General features: G+C 32.7%; 2 protein-coding genes across 5 annotated transcripts; one reads left to right on the top strand and one right to left on the bottom strand.

Moving 5' to 3' along the window:
• The first annotated feature begins 399 nt into the window (after positions 1–399).
• Positions 400–14,627, top strand: LOC143044956 (beta-1,3-galactosyl-O-glycosyl-glycoprotein beta-1,6-N-acetylglucosaminyltransferase-like). Of its 4 annotated transcripts, none has more exons than XM_076217228.1 (3): positions 400–516; positions 12,009–13,076; positions 14,245–14,627. In XM_076217228.1, exons 2-3 carry the CDS (start codon positions 12,041–12,043, stop codon positions 14,517–14,519), a joined length of 1,311 nt encoding a protein of 436 aa, XP_076073343.1. In that variant the 5' UTR covers positions 400–516; positions 12,009–12,040; the 3' UTR covers positions 14,520–14,627. The 4 variants fall into 4 exon arrangements, with proteins under 4 accessions (XP_076073343.1, XP_076073344.1, XP_076073342.1 ...); XM_076217229.1 differs by lacking the exon at positions 400–516 and adding an exon at positions 5,135–5,340; XM_076217227.1 differs by lacking the exon at positions 400–516 and adding an exon at positions 10,305–10,458.
• A 5,502-nt stretch (positions 14,628–20,129) lies between these two features.
• LOC143046548 (beta-1,3-galactosyl-O-glycosyl-glycoprotein beta-1,6-N-acetylglucosaminyltransferase-like) lies at positions 20,130–24,966 on the bottom strand. Its single transcript, XM_076219706.1, has 2 exons — positions 24,084–24,966; positions 20,130–20,404 (listed from the first exon to the last, which is right to left on the bottom strand). Exons 1-2 carry the CDS (start codon positions 24,964–24,966, stop codon positions 20,130–20,132), a joined length of 1,158 nt encoding a protein of 385 aa, XP_076075821.1.
• Positions 24,967–26,799: the final 1,833 nt, after the last annotated feature.

Consider the following 26,799-nt stretch of genomic DNA (forward strand, 5'->3'; position numbering starts at 1 on the left):
AATAAGGCTATAAACGGGTCTTTACACAGATCTTTTTTTCTCTGTCAGAACTCTACCTTTTTTCGTTAAATTTTTAATATCCTTTTCCTTAAATCTTTAATATAAAATGTCATCTTCATCATACTCGTTTTTAGATGGTCGATAATCATTAAATTTTTCATTAAAATTTAATAAGCCTTAGAATACGTTCAAATTTTAAATGTCTATCTAAATCCCCTAACTTCAAAAAATATCAATAGAAAGAAAAACAAATCATGCAAAAATTTACAATGCGTAATTGTTCAATTCTAAAGAAAAAGACGTTGCTTGTGTGAACATGAAATTAAAGTTCACATTTAACATAATGCATTTGATATTTTTTTCAACAAAATGGATAGATGGGTTGAATAGTATACTATATAGGGAAGTAATTTGAACGGTATGCATTTATTACTTTTTAAATGCAAGAAGTATAAGTCTGTATTTACGTTGATGTAAAATTGCATAGTGGAATAGATATCCATGTTTTCTGACCAGGTAAGTTTGTTAGTGAGGATAGATCCTTGTCAATAATCAATGATTTCACTATTTTAAATTGAATTTTAATGAATATCGGGTGTTTCAATAAATTGTAAAGAGATACCCAGAGCAAGCGGTTGGCTTAATTAATTTGAAAGGTGAACGACTTTTTAAATCTACTTTTATGAGAGTAAATATTGGTTGATAGTCTGAAGTCATTTACAAAAAAAAAAAAAAAAAAAAAAAATGGATGACGAATAATATTATTAAATATTCAACCTTTATATTAAATATCCGATAAAGGTGTCCTCAATCATTATTTAGATGACACTTAAATTGGAACTTATGTGTACATGTAATTAAACTCTTCATAGATACCAGGACTAAATTTGGTAGATAATATTTTAGATTAACAATGCGTCCACAATGCTCTTCAACTTCTTCATTTATTTTTTTTTTTTTCGTTTTTTTTTTTTAATTTGTTTGATTCGAGGGTTACTGATGATTTTTTTTGAAGACAAAAACGCGTCTTGCGTACAAAAAATTGAAGTCTGGCATTTCTGATGTCGAGTGTATTCGCTCTTCGTTAATGGAAACAAGGGATACTCGATTTTAGCCGGCTAAGTTTATTGTTGAAGGCGGCTAGTTATATTTTCAAGATAAATTCATTTGGGTTAGTTGTTTCTCAATTACGTTTAATCAATATCCTTGTATTCAATAACGAGTTTATGTACAACCACTGGGTCCATGCCACTGTTGGTTGAGGTTTCCTCCTCGAAATGTCATCAGCCCAGTATTCAACCCTGCTGTGGTAGCATGAACTATACCTAATGTGGTCATATATTTATTTTATATCGATTATAGACCGTTGTTTTTCCCGTTTCAATGGTTGTACACTAGTGATTTGTTGGGCCCTTTATATAGCTTGCTGTTCGGTGTGAGCCAAGGCGCCGTGTTGAAGGCTGTACCTTAACCTATAATGATTTACTTTTTATAAATTGTTACTTGGATGGAGAGTTGTCTCATTAGCACTCAAACCACATCTTCCTATATCTATATAATTATAAATTAACTATTTACAGAACATTGAATATTCAACATTCTAAGGATTTTCTACCCCTACCCCAGAAATAGATTACTGTAGATGTATTTGCAAAAACCTTTCGGAATTATTGGGTCCCCGATAGGTCTGTTCTACTGCGTATTTTTTTTTTTTTTTTTTTGCCTTTTGCATCTATGATGGGTTAATTGATATTAAATATTTTAATTGAAGCATTCGTGTACGCACAATTTTTTTTCTGAGGATATTGTGTATATATATATGCATGCCCTGCTGGCTTTTCGGTTTTTGGACAATCGTCTTCCATGAATGTCAACCACATCGGTAGTCTCGATCATCCAGCCGCTTTATTTTTCAAAGTAGATATATGCGTCTGGGTAATCGAGACTACCACATCGGTAGTTTATACTACAGATAGTTAAATGTAACGTTATGTTGTATTAAATGATACTTCTGTAATAGTATATCCATACCCATAAATAACCCACCAGACCATAAATACCTGTAACATTTAAAAACTATTACGGATGTCAACGATCTGATCTAAGCCCTTCTTTGGGATAAGTTTTCACTGGCGGATCTGGAAATTTTCATAAGTGGGGGCCCCCTGCCCCCCCTCCCCCCAAATCCGCCTCTGGTATTACAAAATTGAGGATTGCTAATATAAGTAAGACAACTATCCACCAAAGACAGCAGGACAAAGATCTAAACGACTAAATAGCACTGTGTAGGTTTCAACAATGAGCAAAACTAATAACATAATATATAAAGATATTGAAAGGGCCCGGCATGACAAACACAAAATAAATTGGAAATACAAAAACAAATGATCCTTCTAAAAACGCAATTACCATAAAATATGTATAGACCCAGACAACACACAGCCTTCACCTTCAGTCTCCTCTATTTAGTTTAACCAGATGTAACTTCTATTGACTAGATGCAATTTTTATGGCAAACATTTAAATGCCTAGTTTTGAGAGCAGTCTGTTGACTTACATTTCACACTGTTTACCGTCTCAATACGGTTTGGTATAGTCACTTTTTTAGTAAATCTTTTCTCTTCATATCAAAATAAATGTCAGATACAAGTTTCGATAATTACCATTGAGGTAAAATATATTAAAATATATCATTTATGTATTTAAGTATTTCGTATGAAATAAATATCTGGCCAATTGTCTATAAACTTTTTATAGACTGTGTAGACTAACTTACAACTATACCAGATGGAATACTTAAAGATGTTCCCACGCTGTTTAGTCACTTTTTTTTCATATTTCATAAATTAAAGCCATGGCCGTAACTAGCCTTTAAGGCCCCCAGAAGCAAAATAACGCGAAATCGTGCATTCTGAGCGTGTTTCCCAGACTCTTTCTTGCATTGAAACGGCTTGATTAATTTTTAGATATTTTTTTCGACAATCAGGTCCCAAAGCAAAAACAAAGATTCATTGTAATTTAAGACTTTTAGGTATTAGAGACACTTTGAACATTAAAAGACCGATATATAGGATAAAGCAAAAATCGTAATTCTCATAATTATTATTACCGTATGTCTGTCTGTTCTTGTCTTGTATTGTGATTAGACTTTGGTGATTTTTTATGACTAGATTTAAATATAGTGACATTGCAATATTATACTTTAAGTACTAGAACTGATTAAGTCCACACTAGGGGCCATCTTCACTTTGTTTTACGATCTTTTACGGTATTAATGATTCTTTAAAAGTATTGTTGAAGACCATCCGGCAACTATCAAGATAAAGAGTAGGAACACAAACCTTGACCATTGATCATTTGTAATTTTTCTATGCATTGACTTTGTGTGCGATTATGTCCCCATACTTCTTTATTATCTGTTAAAGGGTCTCAACACGACTTAATGCAAGTTTAACCTTTCAATGTAAAAGGTCATCTATGGCAATACCTTGTGTTTTTTCTTCAAATTATTTGATACCGGGAAATATGTGACCTTACTTTAATTCAAACCATGTCAGCTATCTAGTTTTATTTACAATAAAACAAACTGTATTCTTTGATATCAATTTCAATTATCCATGCAGAAAGGACAATTTTTTTTGTGTCCACTGAGTAGCATCGCATGTTCTTAAAATATATTTCTCGCACAATTCTGGTAATCGGTGGACATGCAACATTGCAAAACCACGTTAACAAATGAAAATCAACGCTCAGACTATAGTCATAAAGTAGAACAATAAATGAACAAAGGACAAACCCGGAACACAGAAGTACAAACAATAGACCATCAACTCTGAAAACTTAAAAGGAAAATAGAAACATGGATAACGAAAAACATCCAGGGGATACACCAGAGAGTGAAGAGAACTTGCTTCTTGCAAGAAACTTTACGTGAAAACAATTTGATATGAAAACAACCTTTTGTTTTATTTTTTTTTTTTTTTTTATTTTTTTATATGAGGCATTTGCCTCATTTGCCTCAATGTAGTTACGGCCCTGAAAGCGCTTTTATAAGAGGGTCTTGTAAGACAACACAATATTGATAAAAAAAAACCAACAATACATGCTTCGGCATAAAGTGGGTCTCATTGGGGTCTAAGCGTGACGCGGGATTGCCGATTTTTTGTAAGCGTGATACGTGAAAGTCAAATTATTGTGTCGTGAAAACGGGAAATGAGGTCTAGCGGGACCCGGGAAATGACAAAAAAAATGAGAATTGCTTACGTACATAGTGTAAGCGGGATACAGGAATCTGACAAAACAGTAAGCGGGATCCGGGATTGGAACCCCCAATGAGACCCCCATAAACAATAGTCTCAAACAAGGATTGTCTAACACAATGAAATGATGAATGTTTATAATATTGATTGTGTATTGTGTCGCGATAAAGTGTCACATTCTGGTCAGAATGACAAATAGTCAAATTCTGCTTTGTCGATCATACTCATTGATATTACATTTGTATAAGTTTTTGACTTCATCTTTCACATACTTGTCATTTGGGATAACCGGATTTTAAAATTTAGATTTCACAGGTAGAATTTTTATGTACTTTGCTTAACTTTGATAAAAAAACGGTTGACTTAAACATAAATTGTTTAGTTACTTTTGGTAACTAACAACAATCTTTATATCATACGGCATACTCAAAAGAAATGATTCAAATATGGGAGTTGGCAATTGAAATTATTACTATTATTATTCCATTAATGTTATGTTTGTAGAAGTCTTGGAATAGAGTTCTTAATGCTAGAACCATGGGACAAATAAATGTGTTTAATCAAATACATGACTTTATAAACTATAATACACTTGCTTTTATTTTGTGAACGTTTTTGTCGATAAAATATATTTTGGTTTATAGCGGATGTGTTTTTACTTAAATTAAACCGATATTGACTTTGTTGTTATTTATTTAAATTTATTTAAATGTAAACGTACATTTTGTAAATGTCATGTCATGGCTTATCTGTCATGTTACACCCTTATACATAACGATACCTGTTCAATTAAATCGCACCTTTTAAATTTATAAGCAATTACGGATATGTTTGATCGCATTTGAACCCTTATAAATGATAATACCCATTAACCATCCGAGGTGGCGTTCAGTTGATATTAATATTCCAATGACTTTTGATTTTTATTTGAACTATTTTAATAACCCTGGTGAACGAGATTTCTGTTTGAGACTATTTATGAAATATTTGACATATTTGGCAAACAGCTATTATTAATAAAATTACCCGAGGTGTAACATTTATTGGATTGGATGTTGGAACTAGCTCATTTATATATAAGGTAAAGTAGGAATCACTTATTGTACTTTTCCCCTTTTTAGCATGATTGTTTTCTAAAAAAAATACCAGTCAATGGTTAAATCATAAAAAAATCATGATTCAATATTTCTAAATTTCAAACTCCCTCGTGCAAAATATTTTCGGGATGTTGGTCCTCGTGTATTGACATGCATTATGGTAACCGAGAATCAATACATCGTATTTGATGTGAATAGTTGTTTAATTAACACTCTTCTTTTCAAACTCCTGAAGTTCAATAGGTTTAACTTTAATTTGGGGTAGGTTCCTTTTTAACTTGAGGATTCCATGGAACAGATTTAAGTTTTTTTCAGGCATCAGTCCTTGTAGTCCTCGCCTTTTTTGGAAAGCGTTCGAGACTGAATAGATTGGGAATAAAAAAAAACACACATATTTTTAAAACTGTGCTGCAACATTTTATAAGGTAGTCGCAACGCAACATATATTTAGATGGAATCAGGGAAAAAAGTGGGTTTTTTTTAACATATAACTACCCGTGTAAACATATCACGAATCTATTAATTTAAAAAAAAAGACTAGCATTTGCTAGCGAAAGAATGTATGGAGAGCTTCTGTGCTATAATCTGATTACCTTTGCGATTTCATGATATTCGTCATAAATCTTAATTATGAAAGTTAAATTATCATCAGGTTTCAACACGAAAAATGATTGAAAATATAAAATTTAATATTACATGTATAATTCAAAAATATTTCCTCGCATTTTAGTAAAACAATCCAATATCAATAAAAAAAATTATGCTTCGACATGAACAATAAAATATTTAGGACGTGTATTGTTACAAATTGGATTTATCAAAGATTTGTAAGTTATACAAAACCTTCAAGCTGCTTTGATTAATTTTACTATTGAATTAGGTATTGTGATGTAAGATAAAGAAAGTGGCACATCTTGGTCTGATAAAAAAAACTATGAAGAACAGTCTTTCATACATTAAACATATGGACATATAAACATATGGACATATGTGTCCCTCCGGCTGACTCAGCCATTGTGGACAGATGTGTCCCTTCGGCAGCAATTAAGAGGGTTAACGTTAAATCATAAGTGGATTTTCTTAATTACAAAATTTGGATTTTTAGTGTGGAGTTTTATGTACGCGTTTGAAGTTAAGAATTTTATTTTTTTAAAGTATTATAAAAAATGCATTATGTGAAAGTTGTGAACAAAACGTGCATGCTAAATGAGTACATACCAACTTACAACCAAGTACCGAAGCCGATATAAACTCGGCAATCTAACGCAGGGCTTCGGGAAAGTTCGGAGAGCCGACCGACAAACTTGCTTCGGAAGTTGGAGTACACACCTTACGGCATTCGATCTTTTAAAAAGTAATATGCTTGCTTTCACAATAACTGTTAGTAATTCTTTCAGATAAAAAAGGTATTACATGCAGTTTATATAGTCGGTGTTTTTAGTTCCATGAAAAAAAATGAAATGAAAAGATAAAACTATGTTCTCATTTATTTTATTTTATAATTCGAACGGACAACAATTATAATACAAGGAAGTACACAAATTTTACTAAACGGATAGCTGACCCCCATCATTGACAATGGTGGACTAAAACGATGCAACCCTAATATAAATTTCTTGAGTAGTGAAATGTCACTTTGAAGTTTTATATACATTTATTATTTGCTCCTTAACGCTATTTTTAAAATCGCTATTAATGTCATGATTTGTTTTTTTTTGTCCAATCTGAATTTGACAAAATTTCGTGAGTCTTATCCATAATTTTCTCGTAGATGGTAATTTTAAACGAGATAACATATGAAAGAGTGCAAAGGCATTTAAAATTGTTTCACACATTAAAATAGATCGAACATTTATCTTCCGCATTCACACAACAGTTTCTTAGAATTCTGTCAATTTTATGATTAAAATTTCCGCATCGAATATGTAATTGTTGTGAACCCTTGTATATTGTTAATCTAGATATATATTGTGTACATATATACACATGTGGTTAGGTCCGCCAACTAGGATTTAAAAAAATAACTCGTTCCTTTTTATGAAAAGCGAAAAATGATGTAAAGTCGCTCATGAAAGTGTCGCCAAAGAAATTATGCTGTTAAAGAAAAACAACGTATTGGGTAACGACCATTTAGATAAAAAATTCATTCAAAAAAATTATAATGATATAGTATTTACTAACAGTAGAGATGTAGATATTCAGTTACAAACGACATTTTAGCGTTCAAGATTTTATCTAAAATTTCATTCGTAAAATGTGCAATTATTATCTAATATATCAAATGCAGCCACAAAGGAAATAATTCATGTGAAAAATAAACCATCCTCAAACATGTATCATTTTCCCTATACAGAATTACCTTGCTAGTACATATGTACGTACAGCATGTTTTTTTACGTCATATACGAAGAGACTAGAGAAAGATGAAATTAACTGTATTTTCTTCACGGGTTAGATGATTATTCAGGGCCGTAACTAGCCCCTTTAAATATTGAGGCAAAATATATTCGAAAAATTTTGGGCGAGCGGTCTGGGGGCTGCTTAAGGCCCCCAGAGGCTCTGAGAAAAATAACGTTAAATCGTGCATTCTGAGCGTTTCCCAGACTCTTTCTTGCATTGAAACGACTTAATTAATTTTTAGATATTTTTTCGACAATCAGGTCCCAAAGCAAAAACAGAGATTCATTGTAATTTAAGACTTTTAGGTATTAGCTCTAGACAACATTAAAAGACCGATATGTAGGATAAAGCAAAAATCGTAATTCTCATAAGTCTGTTCTTGTCTTGTATTGTGATTAGACTTTGGTGATTTTTTTATGACTAGATTTAAATATAGTGACATTGCAGTATTATACTCTAAGTACTAGTACTGCTTAAGTCCACACTAGGGACCATCTCCACCTTGTTTTACGATATTTTACGGTATTAATGATTCTTTAAAAGTATTGTTGAAGACCATCCGGCAACTATCAAGATGAAGAGCAGGAACACAAACTTTGACCATTGATCATTTGTATTTTTTCTATGCATTGACTTTGTGTGCGATTATGTCCCCATACTCCTTTATTATCTGGTAAAGGGTCTCAACACGACTTAATGCAAGTTTAACCTTTCAATGTAAAAGGTCATATATGGCAATACCTTGGTTTTTTTCTTCAAACTATTTGATACCGGGAAATATGTGACCTTACTTTAATTCAAACCATGTCAGCTATCTAGTTTTATTTACAATAAAACAAACTGTTTTGTATTCTTTGATATCAATTTCAATTATCCATGCAGAAAGGACAATTCCACTGAGTAGCATCGCGTGTTCTTAAAATATATTTCTCGCACAATTCTGGACATCGGTGGACATGCAACATTGTAAAACCACGTTTACAAATGAAAATCAAAGCTCAGACTATAGTCATGCATGACGTAGGACAAATGAACAAAAGACAAACCCGGAACACAGAAGTACAAACAATAGACCACCAACTCTGAAAACTAAAAGGAAAATAGAAACATGGATAACGAAATCATCCAGGGGATACATCAGAGAGTGAAGAGAACTTGCTTCTTGCAAGACACTTTCCGTGAAAATAATTTGATATGAAAACAACCTTTTGTTTCATTTTTTTTTTTTTTTTTTAATTTTTACATGAGGCATTTGCCTCATTTGCCTCAATGTAGTTACGGCCCTGCCTATATCTAAAGAGTAAGAAGGTCTCTGAAGCGAAAAAAAAAACTCGTAGAATAACTATTTTAGGGTTGACCTGTTACATAGTAAACTTTCTGTCACCATCAAGTATATTAAATTTACATTTGCATTCCAAAGGAAGAGAATTATTTAGTACCAAAAGTTGGCTCTTTATATTTAGGACCAATATTGTACTGATATCAATGAAATATCGGCATACTTTGCAAGTTTGATTATGTACTTTAATATAATATCAAATAACAAAATTGAGAATGGAAACGGGGAATTTGTCAAAATTGTGTCTTCAACACAGTGAGAAAATCCCACACCCGGATACGGCATTCAATTGGCCCCTTAAAATCATATACTAGTTCAGCGTCTGAAACGATTGTTGAATAATAAATTCACGAGGGTCACTATAATTAAGTGTAATTTAACCGTGTTAACAGGACCAACATTGCTATCTAAACTTTTCATAGTCGTGTAATTTAAGTTTGTGTGTTGAAATCTTAGTATTTTGCGCCAAAGATTGTCAAATAAACCGTTTTCAAGATAATTTTAACGATTTTTGTATTGAAACGAAATTGAAAGCAATGAATTCACCGTTAGAAAGAACAAGTACAGTAGTATACCCCAGACAATCTTATAATTGTGATAACAAGGTTTGGGTTAATCGTTTGTACTAAAAACTTAATCAATTAGTTTATTCATGGATGTATTATTCAATACGATCCTTTCATAATGGTTTATAAAAACAATAGCCTTGAGCTCATATATTTGTTAAAATGTATATGACCCATTTTCTTCCATTCTTTAGTTTAAATAATTTTAAAATGAGTTTATATTAACATAAGTAACATGTACTTTTCGTAAGTGTTAAACTTATATAAAAGAACAATATAGTTTATGTTCATTTACGTTGGAAAATTGGTTAAAACTATAGTTAACTGAAAGACAATTATTTATTGGTAACTTGGTTTTTTTTTAATTTTTGACCATTTTCTAGTTGTAAAAAAAGGAGAAAAAGAACATCAATTCTTATTCTGTGTTTTACACTGCTCATAAGTGCCAGAATGCTCAGAGCAACCTAACTGTCCGGGTGCGGACAATGGACACACCGCAACACCGGGTCAAAGCCGGGTCTAATTAGGGAAAATTTAAAAATTTCACGCTGAGCATTTCTTTATATCAAACAGTCCTAGCTATTGACTGAGATTAAACAAAGATAAATGGTGACAATTTGTGACGTGACGGATTATAAATAACAACGGAATTAAACCCCCGTAATAAATTATTTACACACACATACATGTATATTGATCATGTGACCGCCAAATTGTTTTAAATATAACTTATTAGAGTGTACATTTGTGTTGTAAAGAAACACTAATTGTGTATGGCTAAACATTTAATTAAAACGGTAAGTGTTAATCGCATTGTATTTACACTGTTGATATTAAATTTCCATATGTTCTGAATAGTATATAGTTTTGAATTTTGTAGTATGGCAAATATACTTAACAATTTAAAAATAAACTTGTCTATTAAGTGGATGTAGCGTTGTCACCACGTACTTTATATCTTTTATCTAAACATACTTGTAAATGGACAATTCATTCACACTGTTTACTCATATACTTGGGAAAATGTGAACATGCAATGTATAACGAGAATTGATCCAGGATTTACAAAAATTAAGAATTATAAAGCATTCAGAATGTACGTATTATCATCGAAAATAACCATAATCTAAGCATAGATTATCAATGGGGAAGTAAACATATGAACAATATCAGAAATATATAAATGCGAGGTATAATTACCATTTACTAGAGTCTGAATATCGCAGATGAAAGCAACTATACATGTAAATTATGTAAATCAATGTGCACGGATGTGAGATAACATCTAACAATTTTGAACTGGAAGTAAAATGTAAAAAACTCAAAAGTGCAGTATTTGAATATCATACATATATAACTGGACAGTACCAGACCTAAACTCACTTCAAAATATCATACAAAAGCATATATTATAAAAAAGAAAAGGATTAGCGTTCAACGGATTAACAAGTCATCGTAATGTAACATAGAAATAATTAAACACAAAGCAAGGTAAAAGGTGAAATAAACGGATTAACAAATTGTCACGATAGCACTTAAAATATAATGTCTGAATTTGTTTTATTTCTATTTCACATTTGCTTAAATCTTTCGGGTTATACATACACTAATGCAGTAAACCTATTTAGAAGTTAAAATTTTTTCTTCACCTTGCATTTCAAATTGTGTCAGAAATGACCACTAGTCTTAGTGTAATAGCCCAAACCAACTTTTACGAGATGGTATTTGAACAAGGGAGACATTTGGACTGTGGACACAGAAATCGGTACCAATGATTTTTTTTCTCTACACAAACAAGCTTGCTCAAATATAGGTGTTTCTTAGATCTTTTACGAACAGCGAGTGTATACGTATAGTTATAAAAAAGAAGATGTGGTATGATTGCCAATGAGACAACTATCCACAAAAGACCAAAATGACACAGACATTAACAACTATAGGTCACCGTACGGCCTTCAACAATGAGCAAAGCCCATACCGCATAGTATAGTTACATGTCTTATACGTCTGTTTATCCTTATCATAGACTCGATCATTGCCTGGTATCCAGGCCAAACCTCAATTTCGGGCCACGGCGAGCAGAGCCAGCCACGGTCTTATGCTATTTGGAAGTTTTTACGGAATCTCAATAAGAAGTATTTATTGTAGATTAACATTGAATTTTCACTTTGCAGAAGGTGATGTTTCTCTGATTACAAATTCTCTAAGACTTGATTACCGGTAACTGATTGTTATATGATAAGTTGAATATAGATGTTGTAATTTTTGTATTTTGTTTGTCACCATCATATATTTACTATGTTATCCAACAATAAAGGTTTATATTATTATTGTTATTTTTTAACAGGGTTCGTGAGAGGATTCCTTGAGTGATATGGTATGAAAAGACGTGGTTTGGTTAAGCAGTTACTGCTGTTTTGTCTTGTTGGATTTGTTGTCACGTCTGTTTATAACTCGATAGTGTCTCAAGTGAACGAATTAAACGTTGAAGAAGTGACGGCAAAATCAACGACTAAACGGATATTAAATTTTATACCAAGTACTCGTACATCCCCAAAAAACAAGTTTAAAATTAATTGTCGAAAAATCATTGAAAAGGATAAAGATGAAATTGACAGAGCGACTGCTTTGATGCGAGTAAGTCCACCTTCCCGTTTACAAAATGGAGATTATATTAACGCCACTCAGGACTGTGTTAATTTCCGGAAGTCGTTTCGATATGACAATTATCCTGTGTCCAATGTGGAAAGAGAATTTCCAATAGCTTTCAGTATCATCACATATCAAGATGTCGATCAAACTGAACGTCTGCTACGTGCAATATATCGTCCACAAAACTTATACTGTATCCATGCCGATGCAAGTTCCCCCGATTCGCTCCACCGAGCATTGGCGGGAATTGCCGACTGCTTCGGCAATGTGTTCATAGTCTCAAAAAAGGAAGACATAATTTATAATCATATGTCTCGTTTAAAAGCAGATTTAAATTGCATGTCTGATATTCTTTCAATGCCACAAAAATGGAAATATTTTATAAATCTACCACATCAACAATTTCCATTAAAAACGAATTTAGAAATGGTAAAAATACTTAAAACTTACAATGGTGCTAATGACATTGAAGGAATTATAACTCATGGGAGAATGATGCCAAGTAGATTTGAATTTAGTCACAAATACGTAAACGGTTCATGGAAGCGGATTGGTAAACGAACTAGCAAACTGCCACTCAACGCAACCATCGTGAAGGGCAGTGCCTATGGTGTTTTTAGCCGAGAATTTGTTCAATATACAATCACAGATAAAAGAGCGAAGGATGTTTTAAAATTTATGGAAGATGTAAAAAGTCCAGACGAATATTACTGGGCTACTTTAAATCATAATGAAGTTTTGAAAGCTCCTGGTCGATACTCAGGTATTATTTTTACACCACGTTTAAAAATAGCATTTAAGTCTAATTCAATTCAAGATTTTACTTCTTGCATTTCATTGATTAAGTGGCTTGTAATCGACATATGTTTTGTAGATAATCAAATAATGTTGGTCATATGCTACACGGGATAAGGGAGACAACGTTAAGACAGCAATGTGTTTTATAACATATTTCATTAATGATTTTTGAAACGTTAAGAGCTGAAATTTATGTTACTACTACTTAGAATTAAAAAATAAGAAGGTTTGGTAAGATTATCAATGAAACAACTCATCACCAGAGACCAAACATAAAGGTTCACCACTATAATAGTTCACAAAACGGCCTCAACAATGAACAAACCCACATCACTTAGTAGGCTTCGCCGGAATACATTTATAAAAATGATTGCCACAAACATAACATTGATGTTTTAAAGATTAATCTCCCTTTACCGAAGTATTCTTATAAATAGTACCATTGGAACAAACCTTTGCTCTTCAAATGAAAAAAAAAAACAAAAACAAAAACACTTTGATTCTGCGTGCGTCCGCAGTGCTTTTCTGGATTGACCTTTAAGCAACGCATTAAAACCAAACCATGTGACAACCAGGGATGTATAATAAATACGCAGAAACATTACAAGGTGTCAATTTCAATTTCAAGGATATTATTTTTGAAAAACAGCATACTTTTGCAAAGGTACCAAGTAATCCGTGGATCAATCTTTTAATGGTTCACACCTTGGATTAATGCTATTACAGAACAGACAATTTTTTTTTTCAAATCAAGAACACATATATGAATTCGAAAACATCAACATTGAAAGTCATTGATAAGAAACAAGACAAAATTAAACAGTATTGCTACTCTCATATATAAATATATAGTTTTCATTGGTCACGTCAGGAACATATATATCTTTTAGTTCTTTAGTTAGATATACTATTCCCAGGTCACATGCATTTAAAGATTGAATTCTTATTTTTGTAAATATGTAAAAGTGTTGAACTAAGTACATTTTGTATGAAGCGCGGAAGGTGGATTTTAGAATGACGCTATAGTGATGTTAGCCAATCATGATAGCGTATTATAATGAAACATATAAGTCATGTAATTATCACATTATAATAAAATTCTTGTTTATATTTATTTCAATATCTATTTACAGGTAATCCAGAAAAAAAACCATGGCTCGCTGTTTATGCTTCGTGGGGAGGCCGTGATAGGTGTCATGGCAAATATGTACGTGGTGTTTGTATATTTGGTGTTGGCGATCTCAACGAACTTGTCTCTAAAAAGGAACTTTTTGCGAACAAATTTTATCCGGATTTTCAGTATTTAGCTTTAGATTGTCTTGAAGAATATATATACAACAAAACCTTTAGTCATTTACCTTTCGAAACATTTTACTATAAACAGTTACCATTTATACGCAAGCAATAAGAGTTTTACTTATTGCAATCAAAATGTGGGTTTTAATGTTTTTAAAATGTATACTGTTTTGTTATTAACTATGTCTTTTTTATTTGAATAAAACAGATTTACCAGGGACCAATTTTACATAATATTTCGCTGTTAGCAGTTTGGTTGGTCCAATTTTGTTAAAAATTTGAATCAGTAAAAAGTGGAATAAAACAGATTTATAAGAAACCAATTTTACATAATATTTCGCTGTTACCAGTTTGGGTGTATTATTGACCTCCAAGACGATATACCAACCTCATTCGAATCAGTAAAAAAGTGGCGTTATAATTTTCAACAGCAACGTTAATTAATGAATAACATTTATCAGTTCAGAAAAAAAGAACCAAGTTCCAGTCCTTATTTTTTTCCCCAGTAAAAATATGAACATAAATAGAGTTCTTTTTATGGTGTGTGTTGGTTTTTTTTTTGCGACCTGGCAGTGTACTTCTGATGTCACTGATTGGTGGAGTTACACATAGCTCGAATAAAAACTCAAAAGCTGTTGCTACTAAGTTTTTTGCATGTTTGACTGATGTTGACGTACATTTGTTCTTGAGGACGATTACCAGGTATACATTTTTCTTACTAATATTTCTCAGCAAAGTGTTAGAAAATAAAGAAAGTTGCGCTGACTTTGTAAGTTTTGACCACATCCTGCGGCATCAGAAATCTTATCGGGGCTCCAGGTACAACAAGCATGACACTATCTCATACGGAGCACGGGATTTAACGTCCACGGTACTACTTCAAAATATTGCTGCGTATTTACGCAACCACCCATCACTTTAACGAAAAAGTTCCTGGCGTTTTGTCGACAATATTTCTAAACCTCAGCTATCCATGCAGTTATATAAATCCTGCAATAATACAGGTTCGCAATATTATTGCAAAAACAGCTATGAATGCAATGAAATGAAGCGAATGAATATATATTAAAATTTGAGCAACAAACGAATTTGTATTAACCATTATAACCATAAGTTTTCATTGAGAATCGGGTACCCCACGGTTGGAAAATTTAGCGTCAGCAACGGTACCAATAAAGTAAAGGTATAGTAATGATCCAGAATTCTATTTGTGTGTGTGGAGGGGGGGGGGGGGGGGGGCAATCTGATGTTATGTGTAGGGGAAATGTCACACTTGCAGCACAGTAGAATATTATTTTGAGAACTTTAGCAAGCTTTAAAATTTATATAAAAAAGAAGATGTGGTATGATTGTCAATAAGAGATAGCAAATACATGCAATTGGAATTTTCTAGGTCTGTTTGAGTTCATATTATAGCTTAAAAAAATATGTTAAACATAATTTTTACCTCTAAAGGAATGAATTTTACTCTGCACAAAAGACCAAAATGACACAGAAATTAACAACTGTAGGTCACAGTACGGCCTTCAACAATGAGCAAAGCGCATACCGCATAGTCAGTTATAAAAGCCCTAAAATGACAATGTAAAATAATTTAAACGAGAAAACTAACGCCTGTTCTATGTACAAAAAATGAACGAAAAACAAGTATGTAACACATAATTTAAACAAACGACAACCACTGAATTACAGGCTCCTGGCTTGGGACAGACAAAAACATACAGAACGTGGCGGAGTTAAAGATGTTAGCGGGATCCCAACCCTCCCCTAACCTTGGACAGTGGTATAACAGTAGAATATATGAACGAATAATAAAAATAAGTTGGAACAGGCTTAAAACTCATCAGATGGATAAAAATACAAGTGACGTGGACGGGTACTTGTACATCCCAACAACAAAAGACACTAGGTACACATCTGAGAGTACTCGCAGTTAACTGACAGCTAGTTCAAAACCTCTAACAAAAAAATCATGCATCTAAGACTAAATTATTAATCCGTAGACATCCAACATCCAACGGATTTCGTGTAAAGATGTCATAAACAGTCAGAGAAAAACATGACCTTGTGCAGTGCCGAGATACAGGTATCGAGTTGGTATTTTGCAATGCTCAACTTTAGCCCATACATGACTGTACTAGTAGTTCCAATGATCGTCAAATACCACAAACATCTTTTTGACTCACTTAATATATTAACCTATATTTTGTAAAGACAAAAACGTAACAATGCTGTGAATTTCCTATCGAAGTACAAGGTTAAAGAATCCTTACAAAGCTTGCTTCTTTTTCAGGTATTCTCACAATCTCCCGTGCAGAGTTATCGGTCTTTTTCTCTCTCTCTCTCTCAATCTCCATGCAGAATTATCGGCCCTTGAGCTCTCTCTCTCTCTCTCCCATGTAGAGTTATCGGTCCTTGCTCTATCTCTCTCAAGAGAGATCAAATATAAAAAAAGAAGATGTGGTATGATTGCCAATGCGACAACCGTCCACAAGAGACCAATGCCGCACGGCCTTCAAGAATGAACAAATCCCATACCGTATAGTCAGATATGAAAGGCCCCGAAATGACAATGTAAAACAATTCAAACGAGAAAACTAACGGCCTTATTTTTATAAAATAATGAACGAAAAACAAATGCATAACACATAAACTAACGACAACCCCCGAATTACAAAGACTGATAACTCTGCGTGGGAGATTGGTATTCTTGGTTGATCATCTAGTAGTGGAAATCAGTATATTCCACTTTTAGTCTCAAGTGTGAGCCTGTCCTGCCTCAAAGAGGTAGGTTTATATTTTCTATACCGACTGCGCAAAAGAAAGCTTAAGGATACATTGTATGTGGCAAATGAGCATGCATCATCAATCATGAAATAACTTAATATATATTTTATATTTGTGACTTTTAGATTATTAGTCTTACAAGGGTCGCCAATTTAATGGAAAACTTACCATTTTATTGCATTTGTGAGTTTAAGATTATAATCTTACAAGGGTTGCCAATCGGATGGGAAAATATGTTAATTTTCACTTTCAATATATCTGATCATCAGCCATTTGATTGTCAATTTAAATTTTCTTGATATGATCAGAGGTAAAATGTATCACTTTATGATATATGGTGTTCTTAGTTATCCCAGATGCTTGTTAAAACCCAACAACTAATTGGCAGTATTTGGCCACAGCCTTAATATTATTTAGATTTATACATATTGTATATACGTGATCTTAATATAAATGTATGTATGTACCGTAGATCGCTGGCAATTTGATGGTGCTGTTTTGGAGGTATCATTAAATGCATTCATGAGATTTATGTATTTATCATGATCAAATTAAAGAAATCAAATTGTATATCAACGATAAAAAACTTAATCTTTAATTTAATTAAACCAGCTTCATGGATCCCATATTCGGTCCCAACGAGTGAGAACAAAGCAGAAGGTGACATGTTGCAAGGCAATTATGCTGCCACAATCTTATATGCTACGCTTTTTTCTTATGGTTTTGTAATTTTCCACCCTTCATGAGAATTTGAATGAGCAGCACGGATAACTCTCTAGTGACGAGTACACCCTAAACTAATTCCAAAAGTACAATTGTTGCTTTAACATGCAAATAAGACCCCATTAAGTTTGATATGATGCAAGTTAATAGTTTTGGTTACTCGGGTACTTCCACATGTAATTGACAGCAGTATCAGTAGATGGTGAATTTGACTTAATATGTTCTTGGCTGTGATGCATACAATTAGTTTCTAATTTATATTTTTACATTTGTCATTTAACACTCTTTAGCTTGATATAAGGTATGAGGTTTTTCGTTGTTGAAGGCTGTTTTGTGACCTATAGTTGTCCGTTGGAGAGTTGTCGCATGGGCAATTATATTACATCTTTATTCATATACAAAGCAAATTACTTTTATATCGACTTACCTGTGTTCCTTCCAATCTAAATTCATGTCGGCTTCTATTTATTTTCGATCCTTTTTTCACCTGTTTTGTATTTCGATTTATAAAACTTGAACTGAACATTGAGATACAGTATACTAAGATGTTTTTTTTGTTTGTTTACCATTGTTACATGAATAAATATATTATTCTACTCCGTCTACTACACTGGGTTTAAACATAAATTTCTGATATGAAATATAATGAAATCCGTTTTAGGGTTTGGAAGATTTAATACCTCTAAACAGAAAGTATGTTCAACGTATGTCGAAAATTGCGACAGGGCTATTGACGCACACCTCTAATATCATCTAGTCATGCAGAGTACACAGGCCTCAGAAATAGTGCAAACTTTGGAGCGAGTGAACTATACTGATGGATTGACATGGGAAATAACTTTCGAGTTAGAGTTTATAGTTATAATCAAACAAAATTGATAGCTTGGCAGGATATTTTGTTTTCTCGAGGATCAAAGACGTTCTCCGGATTGGCTTTATTAGACTTGTCTCCCTTTTATGTAGGATTTCTACATTCGGAACTTTTCGGACTTTTTGTCAAGGCTTTACAATCTATACGACTAACACCAAGAACAACATCTGTAACACACGTTATTTACATTACATACCTTTTTTCACAACGTTATAATTTTTAAAAATGCATACAATTTTATTTTCTGTCTACTTTATTTCTTTGGATAGAAAACGATAGTAAATATTTGCACCTGTCCTAAGTCAGGAATCTGATGTACAGTAGTTGTCGTTTGTTTATGTAATTTATACATGTTTCTCGTTTCTTGTTTTTTTTTTATATATAGATTAGACCGTTGTTTTCCCCGTTTTAATGGTTTTACACTAGTAATTTTGGGGCCCTTTGCTTGTTGTTCGGTGTGAGCCAAGGCTCCATGTTGAAGGCCATACATTGACCTATAATGGTTTACTTTTATAAATTGTTATTTGGATGGAGAGTTGTCTCATTGGTACTCATACCACACCTTCATATAACTATTACATAAATCAATAGTTGTTACATTAACGCCTAATGAAGGACAGGAAAGTCCCGAAACAAATGGTGAAATCGAAAGCTTAAACACATTAAACGGATGGATAATTATAATAACTTATTTGCAATACCAGGTAGAAGTAGTTTTGGTTATTTTCTTAATATATTTTTTCTGCGTTTTTCTATCCGAAAAACATCAACCAAATTCATCAATACAGTTCTTTGAAATTCACTGGTAATACTCGATCTAACATAGAAAATTTACTTTACCAAAATTCCGTATACATTATGATTACATATCACTGTTTTCACAACTTGAACTTCGGAAAACTATGCAGGGTAAACGGAATTTCCGGAAGCCTTATAGGTAAAATTATAGGCTTTGATAAAATATCGAGGCTACTCACATTTGAATCAAACATTTTAAAAATCTACAGAATAGCTTCAGAGCTTCATATGACCTAAATCTAAAAAGTATTTATTCATGCAAAGGCCGTACCTTGACCTATAATGGATTACTTTAATAAATTGTTAATTGGATGGAGAGTTGTCTCATTGACACTCATACCACATCGTCCTATATCTAACAACCAATAGAGCAGCATTTTGATTATTGTCATACACTGGTGGTTTTGATGTAGAGTAACTTGCATATTACTATCAAGTACACACAACTTTGAAAAGGGGTTGACAACACTGTATTCAAATACTAACAAGATGGTTCATTTGTTTCATGTATTTATATATTTTTTTTATTTTCATATCAAGATTTCAAGATTTTGTTATAAAAGGTAACTCTCTGTAGTAAAATGAATCAAATGGCACCGGACTTAATGTCTTGTTATGAATATATTCTTCTAAACAGTCCATAGCCAAGTATTGATAATCCGGGTAAAATTTATTGGCAAAAAGTTCTTTTCTCGAAACAAGTTCGTTCAAATCACCAACTCCATAAATGCAAATTTCCCGAACAATCTTACCATGACAACGGTCTCTTGGAGGCCATGAGGCATAAGTGGCAAGCCATGGCTTCTTTTCTGGATTGCCTGTTTACAAAAAGTTATAAATTGTTGTTATACTAACGCTTTTAATTCCTAAACCTATTAGTTTTTTGTATTGTTTCATGGTCTAGTGTTGAAGTCTGAATTTAAAAAGTCAAAAGGAAATGTTCAGAGTGAGTTTCAAAAACTCATTGTTTGTATCATATATATATATCTCTTTACCGAATAGACATAATAGCTGTAAGTATTATTAATGTGTTGTATACCACCTGTAACTTTTTTCTAAATGCTAAACAGTGGAAGCTATAGCACGATTACAGGGAAATGCTATTAAACATATAAGATCACAAAATTACTGATATCCGAGGAAAATTCAAAACGGAAAGTTCCTAATCAAATGTTAAAGTCAAACCTCAAATCAAAAAAAATAATGCATATGTTTTTTTCATAACTCAATGGATAGTTTTCCTTATAAAACTTATGTACATATACTTTTTTCTGAAGAAAATTCTTTAATTTATTCATATTTAGACGAAGTTTACTTTATTTTAATTGCTTTCTTCCAGGAAGCAATTCCCCCGACATATTTTCCGTATGCAAAGTGACCTCAGTGTGACCCATCTCGTAAAAATCCGGTGATCACAATACGCATGGATGTCCTTAAAAAAAACTATTATCTGAATATACATGTTAAACACGTGCTCAATTTCCGTGCTTTTTTGTTGATTTTTTGTCGATTGTTGACAAACAGGTATCAATCGTTAAACTTCGGCTTCAAAACACGAACTTTAATAACCTCCTATATTTTCACAACAACACTGACCAATTGAAAAAAAATGACGATTATACGAAATTTACACGGAAAAAAAATGATAAATTCGTGCACAGAAGACTAAGTTTATGATGTTTGTATGCATTGGTTCAAGAATTGGAAGAACATTAATTTTCACCGGTCACTCGTTTCTTATGACTTTAAATGTAACAACTGTTATATTCCTGACTTGGTACAGACATTTTTAAATGTAGAACATGGTGGATTGAACCTGGTTTTATAGCGCTAAATTTCTCACTTGTATGACAGCCGCATCAAATCCATTATATATACAACGATGCGTGAACAAAACAAACATGACAAGGAAAATTGTCAAAATAGGGGTACAGAGTCATCACTGTATCACAAGTTATAAAAGACAACAGTAGGTTATGCATGTTCAAATTTCAAAAAAAATATTTAAAAGCGAGACTAAGTGATTCGACAGATTAAACGTTTCCTTTAAGGACTACATCACCTGTGATGTATGTTGTCATTCAACTATAAAAGTACGAAAGCCGGTTAATCCGTTCTAGCTATGTTTTTACCATATCTCTGTCACACAAGACCAAGAATAAATTTCTTTGTAGCTGCTAAAATTATACCATCCTTTCCTTTGTATTGCACATAGGGGAAAAAGTCAAAACTTTTGTTATAACTTGTGTCTAATCCCTCTAGCTACTTTGCAAATGAAATGTTAAATATTGTTATGCGCAATACTCAAAATGTACAAAGTTGAAGAGCATTGAGGATCCAAAATTCCAAATTATTATGAAAAATAAGAGTCAGGTCATCTATGATTGGGATTATTAGAGCATCCTTTATATTTCGAATAATTCATATTTTTTTTAACAGTAGTTTATCAAAATGAACATATAATTGATATTCATGTCAACACATAAGTGCTGCCTACTGGGCTGGTGATACCCTCGGGGATGAAACGTATACCAGCGATGGCATCGAACCAGTTATGTAACATGTTTTATCGACGGAGAATAATTTCGATCGAATGGTAGTGGACGAGTGTGTTGTGAAATCTTTTGGTGTGTTTTTTTGAATGATGGTACATCTTTCGTGGTCTCTCTTAATCTCTTACAGTTGCTTATTCTTTATTTTTCTGTGATGTGTTAAGTGTGCTGTTCATTGTCCTTTTTTTAACCATGGAGTTCTCAGTTTATTTTCGATTTTTGAGTTTGAATGTCCCTCTGGTATCTTTCACCCCTCTCATCTTACTACTGCAAAAAAATGCGACTGAGTGATAATCGCAACAAAAGTTACTCGCATTTTGACACCAGTTACATTCATGAATATACAGATGTTTTTGTAATCGCGAATAATACATCTCGCTGTTTTTTTCCTCAATAATTTCAAAATGCACAGCACTATCATAAGTATTTAGCTTAATGTCACGGGACGATTGATTTTTTTCTTCTCTTGGTCAAATTAGGGATCAGAATATTTTTTAAGAAAAAAATAACCCAGCTCTACCCTTCTTGCCTCCATAAACAGCCCGTCCCCCATCATTTGAAGTTGTATGGTCGTTCCCTGAGCCAAGGACCGAAAAGTTATTTTGACACTCGTAACTTATTGTTGTTTACCTCTTCATGTTTTTCTATGTTTGTGAAGTTTAAGTATCGTTTATTTTTATAACTCATCGCCTTACATTCAAGACATGTTATTTAGTTTTCGGCCATTTCTGTTCTTTGATTGAGGATTTTAATAACATTAGCTGTATTTGACAACACTTTTAGGAATTTCGGTCTTCTATGCTCTTCAACTTTGTATTTTGTTTTGCCTTTTTTGGGGAATCGAGCGTCACTGATGAGTCTTTTGTAGACGAAACGCGCGTCTGGCGTAAATACAAAAAATAAATCCTGGTATCTATAAGTTTATTCATAGTTGTTCTCAATAAAGTTATTTAATTAAATACAAAGAAATGCATGTATCCTACAAATAGGGATGTTATTGGTGTTCTGTATATAACATTGCTAACGGATATTCAACGATATTCTAAATGTAAATTTGTCGATAACTGCAATTTTTATGTGGCAACACAATTTTTAAGGATTGTGACCATACTTGTCAAATTCGGGCGAGTCTAGTATGGATTCGTTCACGTATTTTTAAACTTATATAGTTATAAAAAGTACCAGGATTATAATTTAGTACGCCAAACGCGCGTTTCGTCTACATAAGACTCATCACTGACGCTCATATCTAAATAGTTATAATGCCAAACAAGTACAAAGTTGAAGAGCAATGAGGATACAAAATTCCAAAAAGTTGTGCCAAATATCTTGTATTGAATTGCTTAACTGACCTAGCTTAAATGTGTAATAATGATTTCATATGAACATACCAAGAAGGTTTATAGTTACGATACTGTTGTCAAGTCATTTAAGATAGCATATTGATTTACTGATTTTTGCATCGGAATCGTCTTATGTGTTTGTTTTTATACATTGACCAGAGGTATAGGGGTGGGTTGAGATCTCCAAATCATGTTTAACGCCGCTGCATTTTTTTGCGCCTGCCCCAAGTCAGGTACATCTGTCCCTTGTAAATCGTGTATGATTTTTAATTTTAGTTTCTTTTATATATTTCGGAGTTTCGTAAGACATCCATTATCACTGAATTAGTGCATATTTTGTTAAGGGGCCGGATGAAGCACGCCTTCTGGTGAGGGATTTTCTCGCTAGATTGAAGACCCGTTGGTGGCCTTCGGCTGTTTTCTGCCTTTGGTAGGGTTGTCTCTTTGGCACATTCCCCATTTCCATTCTCAATTTTATTAGTTATTAATTTTCGCCAACCTGCATTATGTTAGCTATGCCCAGATCAATTTGGCTGGTTAATTAATTTCATAGGCTTATTGGAATGTGTAACCCAATAATACTACAATATTGGTTATCTCACCTGTGAAGCGCCCAGGAGCTTTCAAAATCTCGTTGTGGTTCAATGTAGCCCAGTAATATTCATCGGGACTCTCAATGTCCTCCACATACTTTAAAACGGCTTTAGCCTTTTTGTCGTATATCACATATTTGACAAATTCACGACTAAAAATACCGTATGTACTGCCTTTTACAATATTTGCATTGTATGGTAACTTTTCATTCTTCGGACCTATACACTTCAAAGTATTATTGATAAATTCATAACTATATTTAAATTGATAATATTTGAGTCTACTTGTAATTCCTTCAATGTCATTAGCACCGTTGTAAATTTTCAGTATTTTTACCATTTCTAAATTTGTTTTCAAAGGAAATTGTTGGTGTGGTAAATTAATGAAATATTTCCAATTGTTTGATTTTGACAAGAGATCAGTCATACAATTAATATCTGCTCTCAGTCTCGATACATGGTTATAAATCACGTCTTCAGTCTTTGAAACAATGAAAACATTGCTTAAACAATTAGCTATCTTCCTCAAGGCTTGATGCAATTCTTCTGAAGAGCTGTTGTCTATGTGGATGCAATAGAAATTATGGGGGCGATAGATTGAACGAAGCAAACGTTCAGTTTGATCAACATCTTTAAATGTCAAAACACTAAATGCTATCGGAAACTCTCTTTCTTCTTCAATCACTGTGTAGGCATCGTATTGATAACGATTAACGAAATTATTACAGTTATTAGTTTCAGCAATATATTCCTCTCCTGTTATTCTCTTTGGCTGATTAAATTTCATATATCTATTGGCTTTTGCTATCTCTTCTTCGTCGCCTTCAATAATTTTACGACAATTCACTTTTCTGTTTATTCGCAAAAATGGTGGGAAGTGATATTTTGCCATATGCGCATCAAAACGAGTTATATTAGCATGTGTTTGTCTCGTAAACGTCTCCACATTATGTCGATTGAATGTTTTGACTTTTGTTAATCTAATACTAGTGTACATATTTTCCAAATTTTCCAAATGAAAAAAATCCTGAATTGCTCTATGGAAACTTAAGAACACAGTTATGCAAATTATGAGTAGAACCCTTCTATTTCTCTCCATATTTATGTTATAGTGTTGCCCTCTATTAACACCTGAAGTCGCATCCCAATTTTAGCAATTGTCATGAAAAGTGTAAAAAAATTAGTTAGTGTAAGCAGTAAAAATGTGTAGCAAGATGAAATCTATAAATAAGTGTTACTGTCTCGAAATAAAGAGTAATGGACTTTTACTTATCATTTTCTTTTGTAATTTTGTATTTCTTGAAAACACCCAAAACCTTTCATGTCATTTTGCATTTTGGTTATATTTTTTGAAACCTTTATAAAAAGAGGGAAACTAAAAACAAACAAAATGACGACCAAGAATGATCAAAAGTTGTCTGTTGACTATTATCTTTATATATCAAAATGAAAAGTACGCAATTTAGATTTAAGTTTACTTGATATCGCAGGATAAACTATGTCTGTTTAAAATGCATGTTGTCTCTGTCACATATTACAGTGTATGTAATGTGCGAATTCTGAAATGTCATTTTCACTGTATCCGTGATGAATTTCTTATGTAGAATGATAAATAAACAGACGACAAAATCATGATTTTTGTATAAAACAAGAAATGATGTACAATATGTCCTGTTTTTATAAATTCATAATCAAGGTATTTAATGCGAACGGGTTTTAATTGCGCCCACAGCCATCCAGGTTTAAAAAATGATACACAAATAGACAAATATTAAGAATATTTACAAACAGAGCGTGCAAGAGATTTAAAAGCAACAGTTAAGTTTCACATGCATAAAAATGTACCTTTTAACATGATTAATAATGTTGTATAACTTCAAAACAGGTTTTGTTGTACAGCTTGTTAATATTGAATCAAATTCCACTATGCTGTTTGTGTGATGCGATTCATGTTTACTGCCGAATAATGATACTAGACTTTCACTGTAGAGCGATTCATTATTATTGTATAGGCGATGCATTTTCAAAGAAGGATATTTATAACTTTTCATCATATAGTCGACTCTTTAACAAAAATTATGAAGTCAGAAGGATTGATTATATATATTCATACTTAGTGAGTGAAAGTCAGAGGTAATATATCAATAAATTCCGTAAAAATGGCATTTATTGCTTATATTGTCAATTCTATTTCCTCTGGAATTTTTTCAGACCCAGATCTACAAAAAGGATTAATTGTATCCTTTCCTATGATATGCCATTATTCTATACAATATATCTTGGACAGCTAAGCAAATCCACGTCACCGAAAGCAGTTTTCGATTTCGGTCTTAATATACAGCACGTACTTATAAAACCTCATAAAGGCTTGTTGTTTAAAGGTGTAGTTAGCTTGCTTGCTTTGTTTGCAGAAATGTTTGCTTAAGCAGTGTGAATAAGAGTTAGCAAACATTTATACTTTTTTGGACTTCAATTCTGTTATTATACATTAGAAAGTTATCTTCTAATGAAATTGTGTTAAAAATACATTGAAATCAGTTATTTCGTATTTTCAAAAAGTAAACAAACGAAGTTTTTTCCCGTCATCCTTAATTCTACAAAAGACCTACTCGCATACGACAGTGAAATAAACAAACAGGATTCACACTTTATATACACTGCATTACTCATTTTCATTCTCAATTTTATTGTTTGCACTACTGTGGATACACATGGTCTTGTTACT

The sequence above is a fragment of the Mytilus galloprovincialis genome, chromosome 9 (genome assembly GCF_965363235.1).
Source record: "Mytilus galloprovincialis chromosome 9, xbMytGall1.hap1.1, whole genome shotgun sequence".
Taxonomy (NCBI): domain Eukaryota; kingdom Metazoa; phylum Mollusca; class Bivalvia; order Mytilida; family Mytilidae; genus Mytilus; species Mytilus galloprovincialis.